General features: G+C 58.2%; 1 protein-coding gene across 1 annotated transcript in view; it reads right to left on the reverse strand.

The window, feature by feature from the left end:
* LOC120384942 (alpha-2-macroglobulin-like protein 1) overlaps nt 1-16,397 on the reverse strand; it is a 73,184-nt gene that overhangs the window by 5,595 nt on the left and 51,192 nt on the right. Inside the window, exons 18-29 of the mRNA XM_039504045.1 lie at nt 16,245-16,397; nt 15,191-15,416; nt 14,819-14,945; nt 9,522-9,643; nt 8,647-8,698; nt 8,136-8,210; nt 7,498-7,719; nt 5,734-5,815; nt 5,303-5,459; nt 2,733-2,803; nt 1,901-2,007; nt 48-247 (exon numbers count right to left, since the gene is read on the reverse strand). Coding sequence (XP_039359979.1) covers nt 48-247; nt 1,901-2,007; nt 2,733-2,803; nt 5,303-5,459; nt 5,734-5,815; nt 7,498-7,719; nt 8,136-8,210; nt 8,647-8,698; nt 9,522-9,643; nt 14,819-14,945; nt 15,191-15,416; nt 16,245-16,397 — 1,594 coding nt within the window. The remainder of the gene's footprint in view (nt 1-47; nt 248-1,900; nt 2,008-2,732; nt 2,804-5,302; nt 5,460-5,733; nt 5,816-7,497; nt 7,720-8,135; nt 8,211-8,646; nt 8,699-9,521; nt 9,644-14,818; nt 14,946-15,190; nt 15,417-16,244) is intronic.

Raw genomic sequence — 16,397 nt, forward strand, 5'->3', positions numbered from 1 at the left:
CTCCACCAGACCCCCAGCGCTGGTTTGCCCGAGGGCAGGGGTGTTACCTGCATGGAGGCGAAACCCTCGTAGGGGTTCTGCTGCTTAATGAGCCAGCGGACGATCTGGGTGGCGGTCGCCATGTCGGCAGCAGACACGTTGGGCAGGGAGAGATAGGCCAGGAGCACATAAGCCGTCATCTCCACCGAAGGAGCCTGGGTCCCGTAGGGGCCGTACAGGGACTTTCTCTGCCAGTGGAGCTGTCCCCCTAGGAGAGGGGCCGAGGGAACGGCTGCAGTTACAACACAGTGGGTCACCTGTTTGCTTTCCAAAGGGGCCCCAGGGGCTTCCCAGGCCAGAGGGACTCCTGCTCCCCACTGAATGCAGCCACCTCTGGGGCAGGACATGGCAGGTGATTCACAGTGCACAGGAGGGCTACACAAGTGTAACACGACACCCCTGGGTGGGCTGTCAGCAGGGACTGAACCCTGGACCTCTGAGTCGAAACCTCTTAGCCTCTGCTGCCTGAGCTACAAGCTGAGCTCCACTGGGTCACAGGGTCTTTGGACCTTGCAGACGGTTCCTGTAACCTTTTACCCTAGTGTGCCCCCCCTCCGTGCCCCCAGGAGCAGAGCCTCCTCTCCTGGGGGCAGGAGTCTGGTGGTGCTCCCAGCAGTTCTGACCTGCCTTGGGGTTGGGCAGGAGGCGAAACACACAACTCGCGGGCACAGACCAGCTGCAGCTGCTGCGCTGGAGCTTAGAGAGAAGGGACTTTTCACCTGAGCCGAGACACGACAGAGCCGCCCGGACCACGCAGGCAGCTCCTCTCTGTGGGGGGACGTCTCCCCAGGGCCCGAGCGCGCCAGGCCTCAGCTCCCAGCACAGCTCAGTCAGAGCTCGAATGGGGCCGAGGAGATGCACAGAGACCACTGGGACGTGTTCATGAGGAGTGTGAGGGGCCCAAACCTGGGACTCCCAGCGCCCCCTGGCCTCATGCCGAGGGCTCCTTCAGCTCAGCACCAACGCGCAGCAGCGCCACCTCCTGCGTCCCCAGCCACACTCCCAGTGGGCCTCAGGCCTCCCATGGGACCTGCCGCCCTATGGGGAGCTGGCCCCAGGCTGCATCGCTCACACCGGGGCTGGGCTGGGAATGGCACAAACCCAAGGGCATCTGTGCAGGGACAGGCTGGGGGAACTGGAGCTGGGGGATGGGCAGCCTCCCATGGGTCCATGGGGGGAACATGGTGCAGACCAGGGGGCACCCAGAGATCTGCTTCCCTGTACAACCCCCTCTCCCAGAATCGGCAGGGCCTAGCCGGACGCCAGCCCAGTGCAGCCTGTTCCCCTCCCAGCATTAGCCGGGCCAAGCCGAGAAGCCTCAGGCAGGGACTCCCCTGCTGGGATGTCCCCAACACAGGATGGGGGCTGGGATCCTGCGGCATCTCCCCAGGGCTCGGTTACGGCCCATCCCCCTGGGAGCTGCCTACGCAAGGCCCTGCCCCACGGGGTCTGAGCCCACTGGACCCATCACGCTCCTGGCCCGGGCGCTTTAGAGGGCTGGGTTGGGACATGGGGCTGTGCCCCTCTAGGCTCTCAGCTCCGATCCCCCCAGGCTGGCAGCGACCCAGCCTCGTCCCCCTTCGCTCCGTGCGCTGGGCCCTGGGAAATGGCGGGACGATCTCACTCCAGCTCTGAGGGGAGAAGTGTCCCCACGACAGAGCCCGGCGCGTCGGCCCCTCGCTGGCAGCCTCAGCAGAGACCACGGACTGACTGGGCCACGGAGACCCAGCTCCCCTGCCAGGCTGAGGAGGCCCCGGGGCAGGGGGCAGCTGGGTGGGCAGGGCCGTGGGGGGCAGCTGGCCCTGCCCTGGGCCCAGAGGCCGGCAGCGAGGGGAGCACTAGAGCGAGGTGCTGCCGGTACCGGCGCTGACGCTGTGCTGGGCCAGGCGCTGCAGGAGGCGTCCGCAGCTCAGTGCTCCCGCCAGCCCGGCGTAGGCCAGCAGCGCCTGCGTGTAGAGGTCGCTGGTGCTTGACTCCCGGAGGCACTGGAGGCCCTGGTCACCGTGGGGTCCTGGGACGGGGAGACACGAACAGACTCCCCATCAGGCTGAGCCGGCCAGAGGAGACGCCCGCGCCTGGGTGTGTCCCCGGCAACCAACCCATGCGGCCCTAATACCCCCTCCCGCCAGCCTGTCGTCACCTCCCGATCCATCCCCACCTGCACCCTCGCCCCACAAACCTCGCCAGACCCCTCCCGAGCACTAGACACCGAACAGACTCCCGTCAGGCTGGGCCGGCCAGAGGAGACCTGCCGTGCCTGGGTGTGTCCCCGGCACCCACCCCACGGGGCCCTAACACCCCCTCCCACCAGCCTGTCGTCACCTCCCCGACTCATCCCCACCGCCACCCACAGCCTGCGCCCCACAAACCTCGCCAGACCCCTCCCGAGTACTAGACACCAAAACAGCCCAGCCCCTCCTGACCTGCTGAATCTTCCTCCTACCCAAACTCCCAGCTCAACTCCTCACAGCACCCTGAGCCCCATCTTGGTACCAATCCAGCCTGGCCTGTCAACTCCCCGCCCCCACTAACCCGCCTCTCCACTGCCCCCCACAGCACCTTGACCCCCAACTTTGTACGAATCCCCACTGACCTGTCAACTCTCCCCCACTAACCCACCTCTCCACTGCCCCCACAGCACCTGACCCCTCAAACCCTGCCGGCCCTCCTGAGACAGCCGGGCTTGGCCTCACCGTGGCGGCTGCCCCAGCTCCAGCAGCACCACCGTGATGGCCGAGACAGAGAGCTCGTCCACCACGCCGCCCTGAGGGGATGGAGACACCATGAGTCGGCTCAGACCGAGCTGCGGGGCACATTGCCTGGAGCAGGTGAGATGCTGCTCAGAACAGGCCCATTGGGACAGAAAGAACCAGCTCCAGTGCTCCGAGTGGCTGGATTTGGGTCCTGCCTCCTGCTGGTTCCTGCCAGGCCCATCTGGATCCCAAGCAGCTGCCCCAGTTGTAGCAGCCAAGGAAGCCACACTGTGGCAGTGAGTTCCACAGACTAATTCAAGAGAAGTGGTAGCAGCTGCATTGCCAGGGCTGTGCTAGTGCCAGTGTAGGAGGCAGGCCTGCATTTTCACCTCAGACAGTATTTTAGGTTTTGCTTGTCTGTTTGAGTCTTACTAATCTGTGTGCAAAAAGGAGAAAGACGCTGTTAGAAAAATAGGCCAATACAAGCCTGTTAGCAAGACTAGGCCCTTAGCATAGGTAGAATCAAGGCCCTTAGCATAAGTAAAATCAAGGCCTTAAAATGCAAGCAGAGAGAAAAGCCTGTGTCAGCTATTATCAGTTTATGCTTGGTTTGTACTAGTTCATGCTTATCAGCTAGGCCCACGCTTGGCGTAACATATGTGCAGCTGTCCTTTTTATGCTTATGGCCAAAAGCAGTTAGCCTAATGGGTCATCTTCTCATGCATGAAGCCAAAAGTAGTTAGTATGATAGTATAGGAGGTCAAAGGAGATATCTTATGTTTTCCTTACAATGATAAATGTATCCGTACAGCTGCACCCTTATCATGATGAATGTATCCTCAACAGCTGTATGTCTCTTGTAGCCCCCACAAAATGATATATGTATCCTGCGTACCCAATTATCCCCTAATAGATACATGTACAGGGTCTATAGGTCAACCAAATGACGTAGACAAACGTAGGCTAAGTTGTTTGTTACCGGCTATAAAGGTAGGCCGCTTGGCCATGAAAGGTGTGTCTCTTTCTCTGGCACTAGCCGAGAGGAACACCCGCTCAGCTGACCGATCAATAAAGGGTGTGGTACTTGTCTTCCTGTCTCCGTGCCTCCTTGGTGTAATTAGGTAAGCTCCGGGGGGAAAACGAGCCCTTTTGGCTAACAACACTGTGCACGTTGCTTCTGCCTGGCCACTCCCAGGGGGGCTTGTTAGTATAGTGGGAACAGCTAAGGGCAGTTGAAGTGTTACCGGGCATGGTGGAGTGGAATATACGGGCACACACTGGAAGATGGCCGCCACTCCCAGCTCAAGGCAATTGAGGAGGGGGGAGAGGGCAAAGAGGGACTGGGGGAAGGTATAAAACACTGAAGGCCAGAGAAAGGCCCCCTCACTCCTCACCCCTCCCAAAAGAGGTGGGCCGAAGACCCCAGACAAACAACGCCCAAAAGGGAACATGACCATAAGGTGTAAGGGGGGACTGTGGGCAGCATTGCTGGTATAATTACGCCTGCTGAGAAGGTGGGGATGGGACACGGAAACAAGGCTCTGCGGTGTCAGAGTTATGGGACACTTGCTTGCTGGAAAATAACCCCAATAGCCCTCTGGAGTGGGGGGAAGTGCCCCACTCCCTGTGAGTGTGGGCTGTGGCAGGCCAGGGTGCCAGCACAGACAGGGAGCCAATCAAAGAAGGGCTTATTGTGAGCCAATCAGGGCCCAGTTTGGAGACATCCAATCAGGGCCAGGCTCAGACATATATAAAGGCTGCTCAGCGCAGGTGCAGTCAGTCTGTCCCAGGCTTTTGAGAGGGGAAGGTTAGTTCCTAAGGGTGGAGACTAGCACCATGGACAGCGCAGTGCTGGCCAGGCTCCAGAAGGCTAGGGAGCTTCAGCCTGTAGCTGCTAGGCTGCAGGCCCTGAAGGGAAGGGCCTAGCAGGTGCAAGGAGCCATAGGGGAAGTGGCCCAGGGAAACAGACAGAGGAGGGGAGAGAAGGAGGATGGTGAGGCTGATGCCAGAGAGTCCCTGGGCTGGGACCCAGAGTAGAGGGTGGGCCTGGGTCCCCCCTTGCAGTACACCCAGCCATTGGCAGTAGGGAGCGGCCACTGTACTACGCCAGATCCCTGACAAGAGGGACTGGACTCAGAGGGCAGTGGGATATAGTGGCTGGGGTGTAGGACTGCTGATCACTGACCCCCAGAAGGGGGTGCAGATGGACTAAGGGGGACTGAGCCGCGTGGGGAGTTGTGGGACTCACATGACTTCAGGGCTGGGCTGGGCCCTGCCCCTCAGGCTCTCCATGCCAGGCAATGAGTGTGGGGTCTGCTCAGTGCCTGCGGGGAGACTGGGCTGTGCAGGAGCCGGGGGCGCTGGGCCAGGGCTGCTCCCTCGTTCGGTGCAATAACCTGCTGCCCCGGCCGTTCCAGCCTTTCAGCCGTCGCTAAAAACCCAGGGGAATCCCCCAACCCGAAACGGGTCACAACAACCAGCTGCCATGAGGGGCCCCCATCCCCTTCCCCAGCTTGTCCCCCGACTCCCCCCTTCCCCCATGCCATCAGCCTGTGCCCCCAGCCTCCCACCTGCAGGGCGTTGTTCAACAGCTTCCCCACACTGCGGAAGCAGCCGGTCTTCCGCTGGTGGCGCTGCAGCCACCTTAGGGCGTCCTCTAGGTGCTTCTCGTCGATGGAGATGTAGGGCCTGGCCTGGCCAAAGGACTTGAGAACGAAGGCCGTCAGCCTGGGCGGGGAGAGACCCCGTGAGAGGGACACTCTGCAGGAGATGCTGTGGGCAGGAGGGAGGTGTGTGGGGGCTGGGGCTGGGGGTCAGCATTGTGGGGGTGAGCAGAGCTGTCAGGGGAGCCCGGAACGGGGTGGGGGTTTGGAGTGAGTAAGTGGGGCAGAGCTGTGTGGGGAGCAGGACTGGAATAGCAGTGGGGCTGGGGGTCAGGCTGCAGCCCAGAAGGCCCAGCCCACCCAGAGCCCTGACTCGCCCGTGCCGTGCGGCCCCTCACCAGGTGTTGCCCGTGGCGTCTCTCCCCCCAAAGGCGCTGTAAGAGCCGTCGTTGTGCTTATAGAGCAGCTCGCGCTGGTAGCCTGTGGGGACGGGAGAGAGACAGCGAGTCCTGGATCCGCTCAGCCCCAGGGGCTAGAATCCCACCCCCAGCCTGCGCCCGGTGGGGCCCGCTAGCCCTCCCCTCCCCCAAGGCGCTGAGACTCAGAGATTCCAGGGATCGGTTTTAATAGGGGGATGGAGTTACGGCTGAACACAGGCCTGTGACGTTATGAGTGTAATATAATATTTCATTGGAAGGTGACAGGGCCAGAAAGAGTTAATTAACTCACAGACTGACCTGACTCATGGGTGAACCTTATGGACTGGTTAGGAAGATATGTAAATGAATAGAGCTTTGAAATGCAAGTCTGCATTGTTAGAGAGCTCACGGGGAGATGTTTGCTCAGGTCTTGTGATGTAAGCAAACAAGTCTTGTCTATTGCTATAGCTTCAATTCAAAGATCAAAAAGGGAATATTAACATTTATGATGATACTTGAGGGAAATAGTATTATTGTCTGTGTGTCTCTTTGAAGGTTGTAGTAACCTGTATCTGAACTGTTTAATGGATAAATTACCCTGTGCTATTGTTTTCTCAGGCCAAAAGGCAGCTGGAAATGTATAAGAACCCTGGGACATGATCCTTCTTCATCTCAGATCTGCTTTGGGTTTCGAGAGGGGGAAACCTTAAGCCATAAGGATTGAGATCCCCAGTCACTGACTGGAGCCACCCTGAATATGGACATTGAACTATAGCCTATGGACTATTTCTAAAAGGACTTTTGGCAACTACAAGCTCATTTCTACTATGTATCTGAACCTCAAGAATTGAATTCAAGTCTGTCTGTATATTGATCTTTTAACCGATTCTTTCCTTTTTTAATAAACTTTAGCTGAGTTAATAAGAATTGGCCATAAGCGTGTATTTTGGATAAGATCTAAGTTATAATTGGACCTGGGTATCTGGCTGATCCTTTGGGATTGGAAGAACCTTTTCTTTTATATGATGAAGTAAGATTTTCAGGAAACATCATCATATCGGACAGGTGTGTCTGGACGAAGGCCTGAGGCTGGGCACTTTAAGGGAACTGTGGTGTTTGGACTTCTGAGTAACCAGTGAGGTACTAGAGAAGCTGGTTTGTGCTGACTTGGTAAATCTAAGTATTGGAATATCCACCAGCGTTTGGAGTTTGTCTGCCCCGTTCTGCTTGCAGTTCACCCTAATTGAGTGACCTCAGCTGGCTCCCACAGGCAGCACAGTCACAGAGCCCTGATCGCCCCAAACCCACCAGTGCCCCAACCTGGGGCTGGAACCCAACCAGCGCCCCCTAGAGGGGAAAGGGCTCCTCTCTCATTCCCTGAGTCAAACAGTCCTTATGACCTGGGCCTCGGAACAGGTGCCCCAGAGAGGAAAGGCCAAGGATCATAGAATATCAGGGTTGGAAGGGACCTCAGGAGGTATCTAGTCCAATCCCCTGCTCCAAGCAGGACCAATCCCCAGACAGATATTTGCCCCAGATCCCTAAATGGCCCCCTTGAGGATTGAGCTCACAACCCTGGGTTTAGCAGGCCAATGCTCAAACCACTGAGCTATCCCTCTCCCCAAATGAACATTGCTACCCCCTAATCTGGGGCTGGATTGGAATCCGGGCCGAGGTGGCATGAACAGGGCCCTCACATGGCCCCGCCTTGCCCTGGGGGTGCTGGGGCGGGAGGACACTCACCGCTCTGGAGGAATCCCTGGGCCTTGTCTCTGATCTCTGGGCTCAGCTGCCTGCTCTTCTCCAGGTACTGATGGATGTAGATGTTGGGAACGAACCAGAGCATGTTCTGCTCTCCATCGCTGTAGGGTATGGCCAGCAGACGGTCCATGTTCTGCTCTCCATCGCCGTAGGGCATGGCCAGCAGACGGTCTATGTTCTGCAGAGCTGTGCCCACTATGTCTCCTGGCACCAAGAGAGTCGAGGGAGCAGAGAATTATCAGGCTGCGCAACAGCTATCCCATCCTCAACACCATGTGAGTGGAGCCCTGGCACGGGGGGGCCCAGAGCCCCCAGTTCAATTCAGGCCTGGTGGGGTTACGTGGATACGTGGTGATGAATGGCCAAGACACCAATGCCCTGGCACAGCTTCATGGCATCATGAGTCTATTGCGGGAGTCTATTGCCCCTCACTGGGGACGAGGCCCTGCAGCACAGACTGCAGGGACCAGTCCTGCCCTGGCCCCAGACACCCACTAGACCTCATTGGTCTTTTCCATCCGTGATGCCCCGGCCTCTCTGATCAGAGCGCTGGGCCACAGACAGGCCGGCTGGCGAAGGGCACCGTGCCCTGGCAGGGATGGGGCAGGGGAATTCCTTACCCAGGACAGTCACGTGGGCCCGCTCGGACCCCGCCAGGACGTTCGCAGGCAGCTGCAAGGAGATTTCTTCGGAGGCTGCGTAACACGAAGGCAAAGACACACCGTTAAAGGCCTGTTGGGAACCTGCCCCTGGCTCCAGCCAGTCAGATCCCTCCATTCCTCACCGTCCAGGGCTCTTGTACACACGGGGGCCAGGCTGCAGGGGAGAGGAGCTGGTGTAAAAGGGGCCCAGTCAGACTCGGGAGCAGGATCCGGACGTGCTCAAGCCTTCGGCCTGTGGCAGACGGTTCCATAACTGCCCACTAGGGGGTGCATCTTCCCCAGCAACTGGGCCTGGACCCTGTCCCAGGCAGGACATTGGCCTGGATGCCCCCTGGTCTGGTCCGGCCTGGCAGCTCCTGTGCCTCTAGCTGGGCCATCCAGCGGCTCAGCCATCACTGACGTGCCGCAGCCAAGAGACTCCCCGTGTTAGTGACACCCACTGAGCCCCGCACAGGCGCTGGGAACCTACCTTCCTGGCAGAGCAGGGAGCTGTGCGCCTTCTCCTCCAGGATCCCCCCCGGCTGTGGGGAAGGAGCATCAGACAGAAGGTCAGGAGAAGGGACCGCGCACGTCACAGCCTGACAGGGCCTGCTGGGTCAGCCAGTGCCGCTAGCCAGGGCAGGATCATCCCCTACAGCCCGTGCTGTGGGGCTCGGGCACATCCAGCTCTCAGCGCCCCAGCGATGGGGCTCCCGTCCCTTCCCCGGGGAGACTGTTCCCAGCCCAGCAGATCTCGCGGCTTCCTCCTCTTCAGCACGGAGCTTCCCTCTGCTAGTTCCCTCCGCCCCCTCGAGCCCTCCCATCAGGGGCGGCTCTAGCCATTTCGCTGCCCCAAGCACGGGGCACGCTGCGGGGGGCGCTCTGCCAGTCGCCGGTCCTGCGGCTCCGGTGGACCTCCCGCAGACATGCCTGCGGATGCTCCACCGAAGCCGCGGGACCAGCGGACCCTACGCAGGCCCGTCTGCAGGAGGTCCACTGGAGCCGCCTGCTGCCCTCCCAGCAACCGGCAGAGCGCCCCCTGCGGCAAGCCGCCCCAAGCACACGCTTGGCGTGCTGGGGCCTGGAGCCGCCCCTGCCTCCTGTGTGTCACACTCAGCCACCCCCCTTGGGGTAACCCCTGTCTCTGTCTGCCCCAGGACTCTCCCGCCCGCTCCCTGATCTCGCTGGGACGGGGCCGTGTTATGGGGCAGTGGAGGTCGGGATCCAGGACACAGACGGCGCGGTGCTGGGGCATTGTTCTTTGTCCTGCCACAGAAAATAATCACAAGTGCAGACTCAGCCCACGGCCACCAGGGGGTGAGACCCAGGCCCCAGATCTTTCCAGAGGCCCCGACAGACACTGACCTGGACCAGCAGGGGCTTTATCACGGTGTCCACTCGCCCTTGGGCCGGCACCACGGCCAGCTCTGTGCCGCACAGCTCCTCGGTGTGCAGAGCCTCAGCGCTGACGGTGAAGTTCACCTCCCCTGCCGAGCAAGGTGGGAGACGCCCCCATTAGACAGACCAACACCCCTGCCCGAGGCAGAGAGGAGCCCGGGTCCAAGGGGGGAGAATAGTGGAAGGGGGAGGGGAGAGCGTGGTGAAGAAGGGAGAGAAAAGGAGAGAAACAGAGAAAATGGAGAGAGAGAATGGGGGTGTGATAACTGAAGGGGTGGAGGTAGCTCCCTTTTATGGACACCCAGCCAGCCACTTAGCTGTAAAATCCCTCTTGGTGGCTGTTCTCTGGTTGTTTACCTGGCAGGGTTAAAAAAGTCCCCCAGGTAAAGAAAAGGGCACCTGACTGAAAGAGCCAATGGGGAGGCTAGAACTTTTTAAAACTGGGAAGGAAACTTCCATGTGTGTCTGTGGTTGTTCTCTGGAGAGGGGGGAACAGAACAAAGGCAGGACCATGACTATGCTATAAGCAGCTTTAAGCCAGAGCTGAGACATCATCAGATTGTACCTAGATTTACTGATTTGAACCCCCCCCCCCAAACGTGTAAGTAAATTAGGAATGTTTAGAAAGGACACAATTATGTTTTTTTCTGTTTGTTTTTTAAGGCTTGTGGTCTCCTCTGTGCAAACCCCAGATGCTTTTGTTTGCTTGTAACCTTTAAACTGAACTCCCAAGAAAGCTATTTTGGGTGCTTAATTTTTTGAAATTGTCCTTTTAAAATCTAGCAAAAGCCGAAGTTCCAGATGTATTTTCTTCCTTTTTGTTTTTAATAAAATTTACCTTTTTAAAGAACAGGATTCGATTTTTGGTGTCCTAAGAGGTTTGTGCATGTTTGATTAGCTGGCAGCAATAGCTAATTTCCTTTGTTTGTCAGCTCTTCCCCGGAGGGGGTGAAAGGGCTTGAGGGTGCCCCACAGGGAGGAATTCCAAGTGTTCTGTCCTGGGTGCAAGGGGTTTGTTTTGCATTTAGGTGATGATGGCGTTTACCAAGCCAAAGTCAGAGAGAAGCTGTAACCTTGAGAGTTTGATACAAGCCTGGAGTGGCCAGTATTAATTTTTAGAATCCTTACAGGCCCCACTTCTGCACTCGGAGTGCCAGAGTGGGGATTCAGCCTTGACATGGCGGCAGAGAAGTGGGATCATTTTGAACCAGAAGCAGAGGATTTTAAAAGGACACATTTTTCCTTTTAGGTGCTTCAAAGCCAGGGAAGGTTTTTTTCCTTCTCTTTGCTGCCTGAGGGGGATCAGGCACACCAAAGGATTCACCTGCAAAGCCAGGGAGTCCAACAAGCAGTTGACTTTTTTCTTTTCTAACTTTATGGTAACAAAATAGTTAGACTAGAGTAGGGCAGTCTCATGCATGAGGTTGAGGTTGGTCATGGAAACCCAAGAGCAACCTGTCGTCCTAACCACCTGTCTTGCCCCAGCCCACTGTCAGCCAGGCGATGCTTTAAATATTATGAGCTGGGGCATATGAAGGCCAACTGCCCCAAGAGCACCAGCTGACTCATCACCCTGGGGTCCCACCAAGAGCCTTCAGGCCCAGATGTCTCGCAAACACCCCCAGAGCGAACGGAAACTGTGAGTGTGGGCAGGAGGAAAAAAACTGCGTGGAGAGCAGGGGAAGCTCTAGGCACCAGCAAAGCAAGCACCTGCTTGGGGCAGCCCATTTGCAGGGGCGGCAGGGATCCAGCCTGGGAGCTGAGAACCAACAGGGGGCCCTGGGAGCTGTAGTTCCTTGGTTAGCTCCCTGCCTATAGAGCCAGCCCTGGAGCAGGGAAAGAACTACATTTCCCAGGATTCCCTTGGTCACCACCAACTGGAAAGGAAGGAGGGGGACCTCATGCGGCCACGTGCTGTGAATGGTAGGGAGACCATATTTTAACATTGTCCAAAAAACAGGACACTCCAGGGGGAGTGAAGCCCCACCCTGCCACCATCCACTCACTCCGACAGCCCCCACAGAAACCCCAACCCATCCAACCCCGCTCCCTGTCCCTGATCACCCCTTCCCAGGACCCCTGCCCCCCAGGACCTCACCCCCTAGCTAAGCATCGCTGGTCCTTGTCCCTTGATTACCCCCTCCCGGGACCACTGCCCCTTGGGACCCCACCCCCATCTAAGCCTCCCTTCTCCTTGTCCCCAACTGCCCCCTCCTGACACCACCCCCAACTTCCCCCCCAGGACTCCACCCCCTACCTGTCCCCTGATAAACCCCTGGGACTCCCATGCCTATCCAACCGCTGCCTGTCCCCTGACTGGCCCCCCCGATCCTCTGCCCCATCCAACCCCCTCCCTGTCCCTTGACTGCTCCCCTGGAACCACCTACCCCTTCTCCAACCCCCCAACCCCCTTACCGTGCCATTCAGACCAGCGTGTCTGGCTCCACGCACCTCCAGACACGCTGCTGCATACATGCTGCCGTGCTCCCACACAGAGCCCACAGCCTCCCCCCAACACACACACACACCCAGCACCTGTCTTCCAGATTTGAACACCTCAAAATTCAGGAGTGCTCAAACTCAGTTTGGGCGGCTGTTACTTCATTTCTCCCAAATCAAATATACTGATCCACTGTAACTTGCTGTACAAAAGTAGGATAAAATTGAGCAAGAAATGCTTCCCAGTGCTAACTAGGACTGGAATTGCTATTTTCAACAGCCATTGCCTTTTTTTTTAAAGGAAGACAGTGCTATTGCATTGGCAAATTCCCCATAGAAAGAAAGAGTGGAACAAAAGAATAATAAAGGCACCTCAATTTTTCCTCATTTATGGAGGACAGTCTTATATATGCACCCAGATTAGCCCATCTCCGTGCTGCTGGGAGAAGACTTAGCCAACAACGTGAGGCTAACAAAAAGGGTAGGGATGGTCACCCACAGCCAGGCTAAATAGGCCTATAGACCTAACCCCATTCCTGAGCCTCCTACAGGAACCCAGTCTGGGTCCCCAGATACCAGAGGCCAGGGGACCCAACCGGAGGTGGTGGAACCAGACTCCAGACCAGAGTCTATGGCAGCAGCTGTAAATCTCGTTCCTGGAACCCAGCCAGAACCAGCCCAAGGATCGGAACTGGCAGAGCAGTCAGCCCCAGAGCCCCAGGCCTGCAACCCCACCAGAGTCAGGGGAGCCAGCACCAAAGGGTGCCACAGAGCCCGCACCTGCAGCCGCTAAACAGGTGCAGAAAGCTCAATCAGAGCCTGTAATACCACTTAGTGCACCAGCAGAGAGCGGGTCACAGTCAGTGGAAACAACCCCATCACCTGCATCGCTTCCAGTAGGACCAAGCCCAAGCCCACCACCCAGCGAGGAACTAATGTCTTCCGCCTCAAGGGAGCAGTTCCAGGCAGAGCAGGAAGCAGATGAGCGACTCAAGAGGGGCAGGGATAACACAGTGGTTTGAGCATTGGCTTGCTAAACCCAGGGTTGTGAGTTCAGTCCTTTAGGGGGCCACTTAGGGATCTGGGGCAAAAATCTGTCTGGGGATTAGTCCTGCTTTGAGCAGCGGGTTGGACTAGATGACCTCCAGAGGTCCCTTCCACCCCTGATATTCTATGATTCTAAGGGAGCTTGGATAGTGGCACGGAGCGACATACCGCCTCTCAGCTCTTCTAACAGGTCCAGGTTTGTTATAGAAGGAGGACTCTTACAAAGAAGACCCTTCCTGGTCGGCAAAGGAGGACTGGCATCCTCAGAGACAGTTGGTAGTTCCAACTAAGTATAGGGAAAACCTTGATCACCCTAGTGGCCATGCTGGGGTGAACAGGACCAAGGACTGTTTGGGGAAGTCCTTCCACAGAGAGGGGATGGGCAAGGGCGTTTCTACCTATGTCTGGTCTTGTGAGGTGTGCCAGAGGGTGAGAAAGCCCCAAGATCAGGTCAAGGCCCCCTCCAGCCATCCCCATAATTGAGGTTCCTTTTCAGCGAATAGCTGTGGATATTCTGGGTCCTTTCCCTATGAAGACACCCAGAGGGAAAGCTGTAATGGCCAGAAGCAGTAGCTCTAAGCAACATCAGGGCTAAAGGCATGAGCCAGTAATTGACAGACATTGTTGCCAGGGTAGGTTGGCCCTCTGACATCCTTACGGATTTGGGAACTGACTTCCTGGTGGGGACCATGAAACGTCTTTGGGAAGCTCATGGGGTGAACCAGTTTACCGACCAGGAGAGAGGTGATGCTGAGTGCCTGAAGTAATCTACTATAAAGGGAAAAGCAACGGTTGCATAGAAGAGCCTTTCCATGACCCTTGGGCATAAGCAGCGACAGCAAATCCAGGAGCTATGCACCAGCTTTGCACTGATGTTTTCAGCTACCCCAGGAAGGACAGAAAGGGCACACCACTCCATTGACAAGGTGATGCTCGCCCAATTAGATCCCAACCCTCCCTGATGGCTCCTCAAGCCAAAACTGCAATAGAAAGGGAGATCAAGGACATGTTACAGATGCATTTTCTTCCTTTTTGTTTTTAATAAAATTTGCCTTTAAGAACAGGATTGGATTTGTGGTGTCCTAAGAGGTTTGCACATGTTTGATTAGCTGGTAGCAACCGCTAATTTCCTTTGTTTTTTTTCTCAGCTCTTCCCTGGAGTGGGGGGAGGGGCTGAAAGGGCTTGAGGGTGCCCCACAGGGAGGAATTCCCAAGTGCTGCTTCCTGGGTCCAAGGGGGTTTCTGCATTTGGGTGGTGGCAGCGTTTACCAAGCCAAGGTCAGGGAAAAGCTGTAACCTTGGGAGTTTAATACAAGCCTGGAGTGGCCAGTATTAATTTTTAGAATCCTTGCGGGCCCCACTTCTGCACTCGGAGTGCCAGAGTGGGGATTCAGCCTTGACGGGGGGAGACAAGAGAGAAAGCTGGAGGGGAAGGGAAGGACAGAGGGATGTGGTGATGGTGGGAAATGGTGAGTAGGTCGTCAGGGGTTTCACTGCTGCAGTGTCCTCTCCCCCACCCCCCGAAGCTCTTTCCCTCCCCTCCCCTTCCCCTTGGCACCAAGCCCTGAGTGACCCCATCCTGCGCCCTCCTTCTCACTCCCAGCACAGAGCCTCCAATGCCCCTTACCCGTCTGTCCCACACGCAGAGCCTCCAAAGGCCCCTACCTGCCTCCCTAGTGTGAAGGCTCCAGCACCCCTTCTCTGCACCCCCACTGTGCAGAGCCCCCCACCCCTTCCCTGCCCCTCCCCTCCGGCACAGAGCCCCCAGCGCCCCTTACCCAGGCTGCTCGCCGTCACCTCCCACTGGAAGGTTTTCCCTTCGTCTGCACAGAGGCAGCTGGTGTAGGCGCCGTCCTCGCCCGCCTGCACCTGGAACTGCGCAGACTCTGCCAGCGTCACCCGCACCTGTGGGGCCCAACACGAGAGCCCCCTTAGGGCTGTGGGAGACGCGCTCACACGAGCCAGCTCCAGCCGAGACGTGACCCCTCTGGGGCTCAGGCCCCCTCACCGCGATGTGCTGACCCCAGTGGTCACAGGGTCACAGCCAGTGACTGCCGGTGCCACTCGCCAGCCTGCACCGCTGCCCAGCCCCCCAGCCCCAGGTCACTGGCCCCAGCAGCCCCCGCAGCCCAGCCCCGGGTAGCACTCACCTTGATGCACTGCCGCAGGTAGTTGAAGACGGTGGCCTTTAGGGCGAAGGCCTCTCCCCGGATCACGGAGTACGGCAAGGCCAGCTCCACAAAGAAGGGTTTGAAGGCCATGAAGGTGGCCGTGGGCGAGAGCCCAAAGCCCACCTCCGCCGTGCAGAACATCCCAGCTTTCCACTCCGTGATGGTGTCGGGCACCGAGACTGGGACGTCCTTGGAGCCCCCCTCGCTGGGCCGGGACGGATACAAATAGAGCGTCAGACACGCGGCCGCCCCCTGGGAAGCGCCCACGAGCACGGCCACCAGAGACGTCCCTGCCCGACCCTCCGCTGGGCTGGGGCCAGAAACAGGCCAATCCCAGACAGCAGAGAGGGGAAGAGCTGTCAGTGCCCCCATCTCCTCCCCTCCTCCGCCCCACACCAGCTAGCGCAGGATCCTGCCCTGCCCCGGGGCTCTCCGGGCTGGGCTCAATGTCCCACGGGATGGGGATCCCCCCTTCCGCAGCCGGACACGTTTCCCTGTCAGGGGCTATTCCTGGGGTCAGCCTCAATTCCCCCTGCTTGGGATCCCCTGCCCCTCCCACCCCATGTGCCACCCTCAATGCCCCCCTCCCGGGGGTTCAAACCCCTCCCATGTTCTCAGCGTCAGAGCTCCTGGGCACCACGTGGGAATGAAAACCCCATGAAGAGCAATGGGGTCGGGATGATAAACCCCCCTGCCGACCTGATGGGATCCTGGGAATGGCAGGGGAGGGGCTGGTGCGAACCCCCCTCTGCTGGTGAGACGCAGGGTCAAGGTGCTGCCTGGGCTTCCAGACCCCTCCCCCGCTCTGCGGGGTTCATTACATCTGTAAAGAGACGAATCCCACGGCCCTGGGGGCTTGTTATTCCCTGTTGCTGTGCTGGGTCCCTCTCCGCTGGCAACAGGGCGCAGGAACCAGCCCCACGCTGGCAGCCGGCCCTCCCCCACCACTGCACCGCCTCTGGGAGCTGCTGCTTTCCAGGGTCTGGCCTGGAGGCCGCTCTGCAGGGACGGTCTGTGACAGCTCCTCACTCACCCCAGAGGCACCAGGTCCCACAGCCACGTCTCTGGGAAGTACAGACGTGGCGCTGGTTCCTCCTGGGTGCCGGGTTCTGGCACGGGCCGGGCATTGCTCACTGGGGTCCCTGCTGCACTATCCACACCTGCCTCCACGTTCTTAGGGTCCTGA

This window comes from Mauremys reevesii, linkage group 17 (assembly GCF_016161935.1).
Source record: "Mauremys reevesii isolate NIE-2019 linkage group 17, ASM1616193v1, whole genome shotgun sequence".
Classification (NCBI taxonomy): Eukaryota; Metazoa; Chordata; order Testudines; family Geoemydidae; genus Mauremys; species Mauremys reevesii.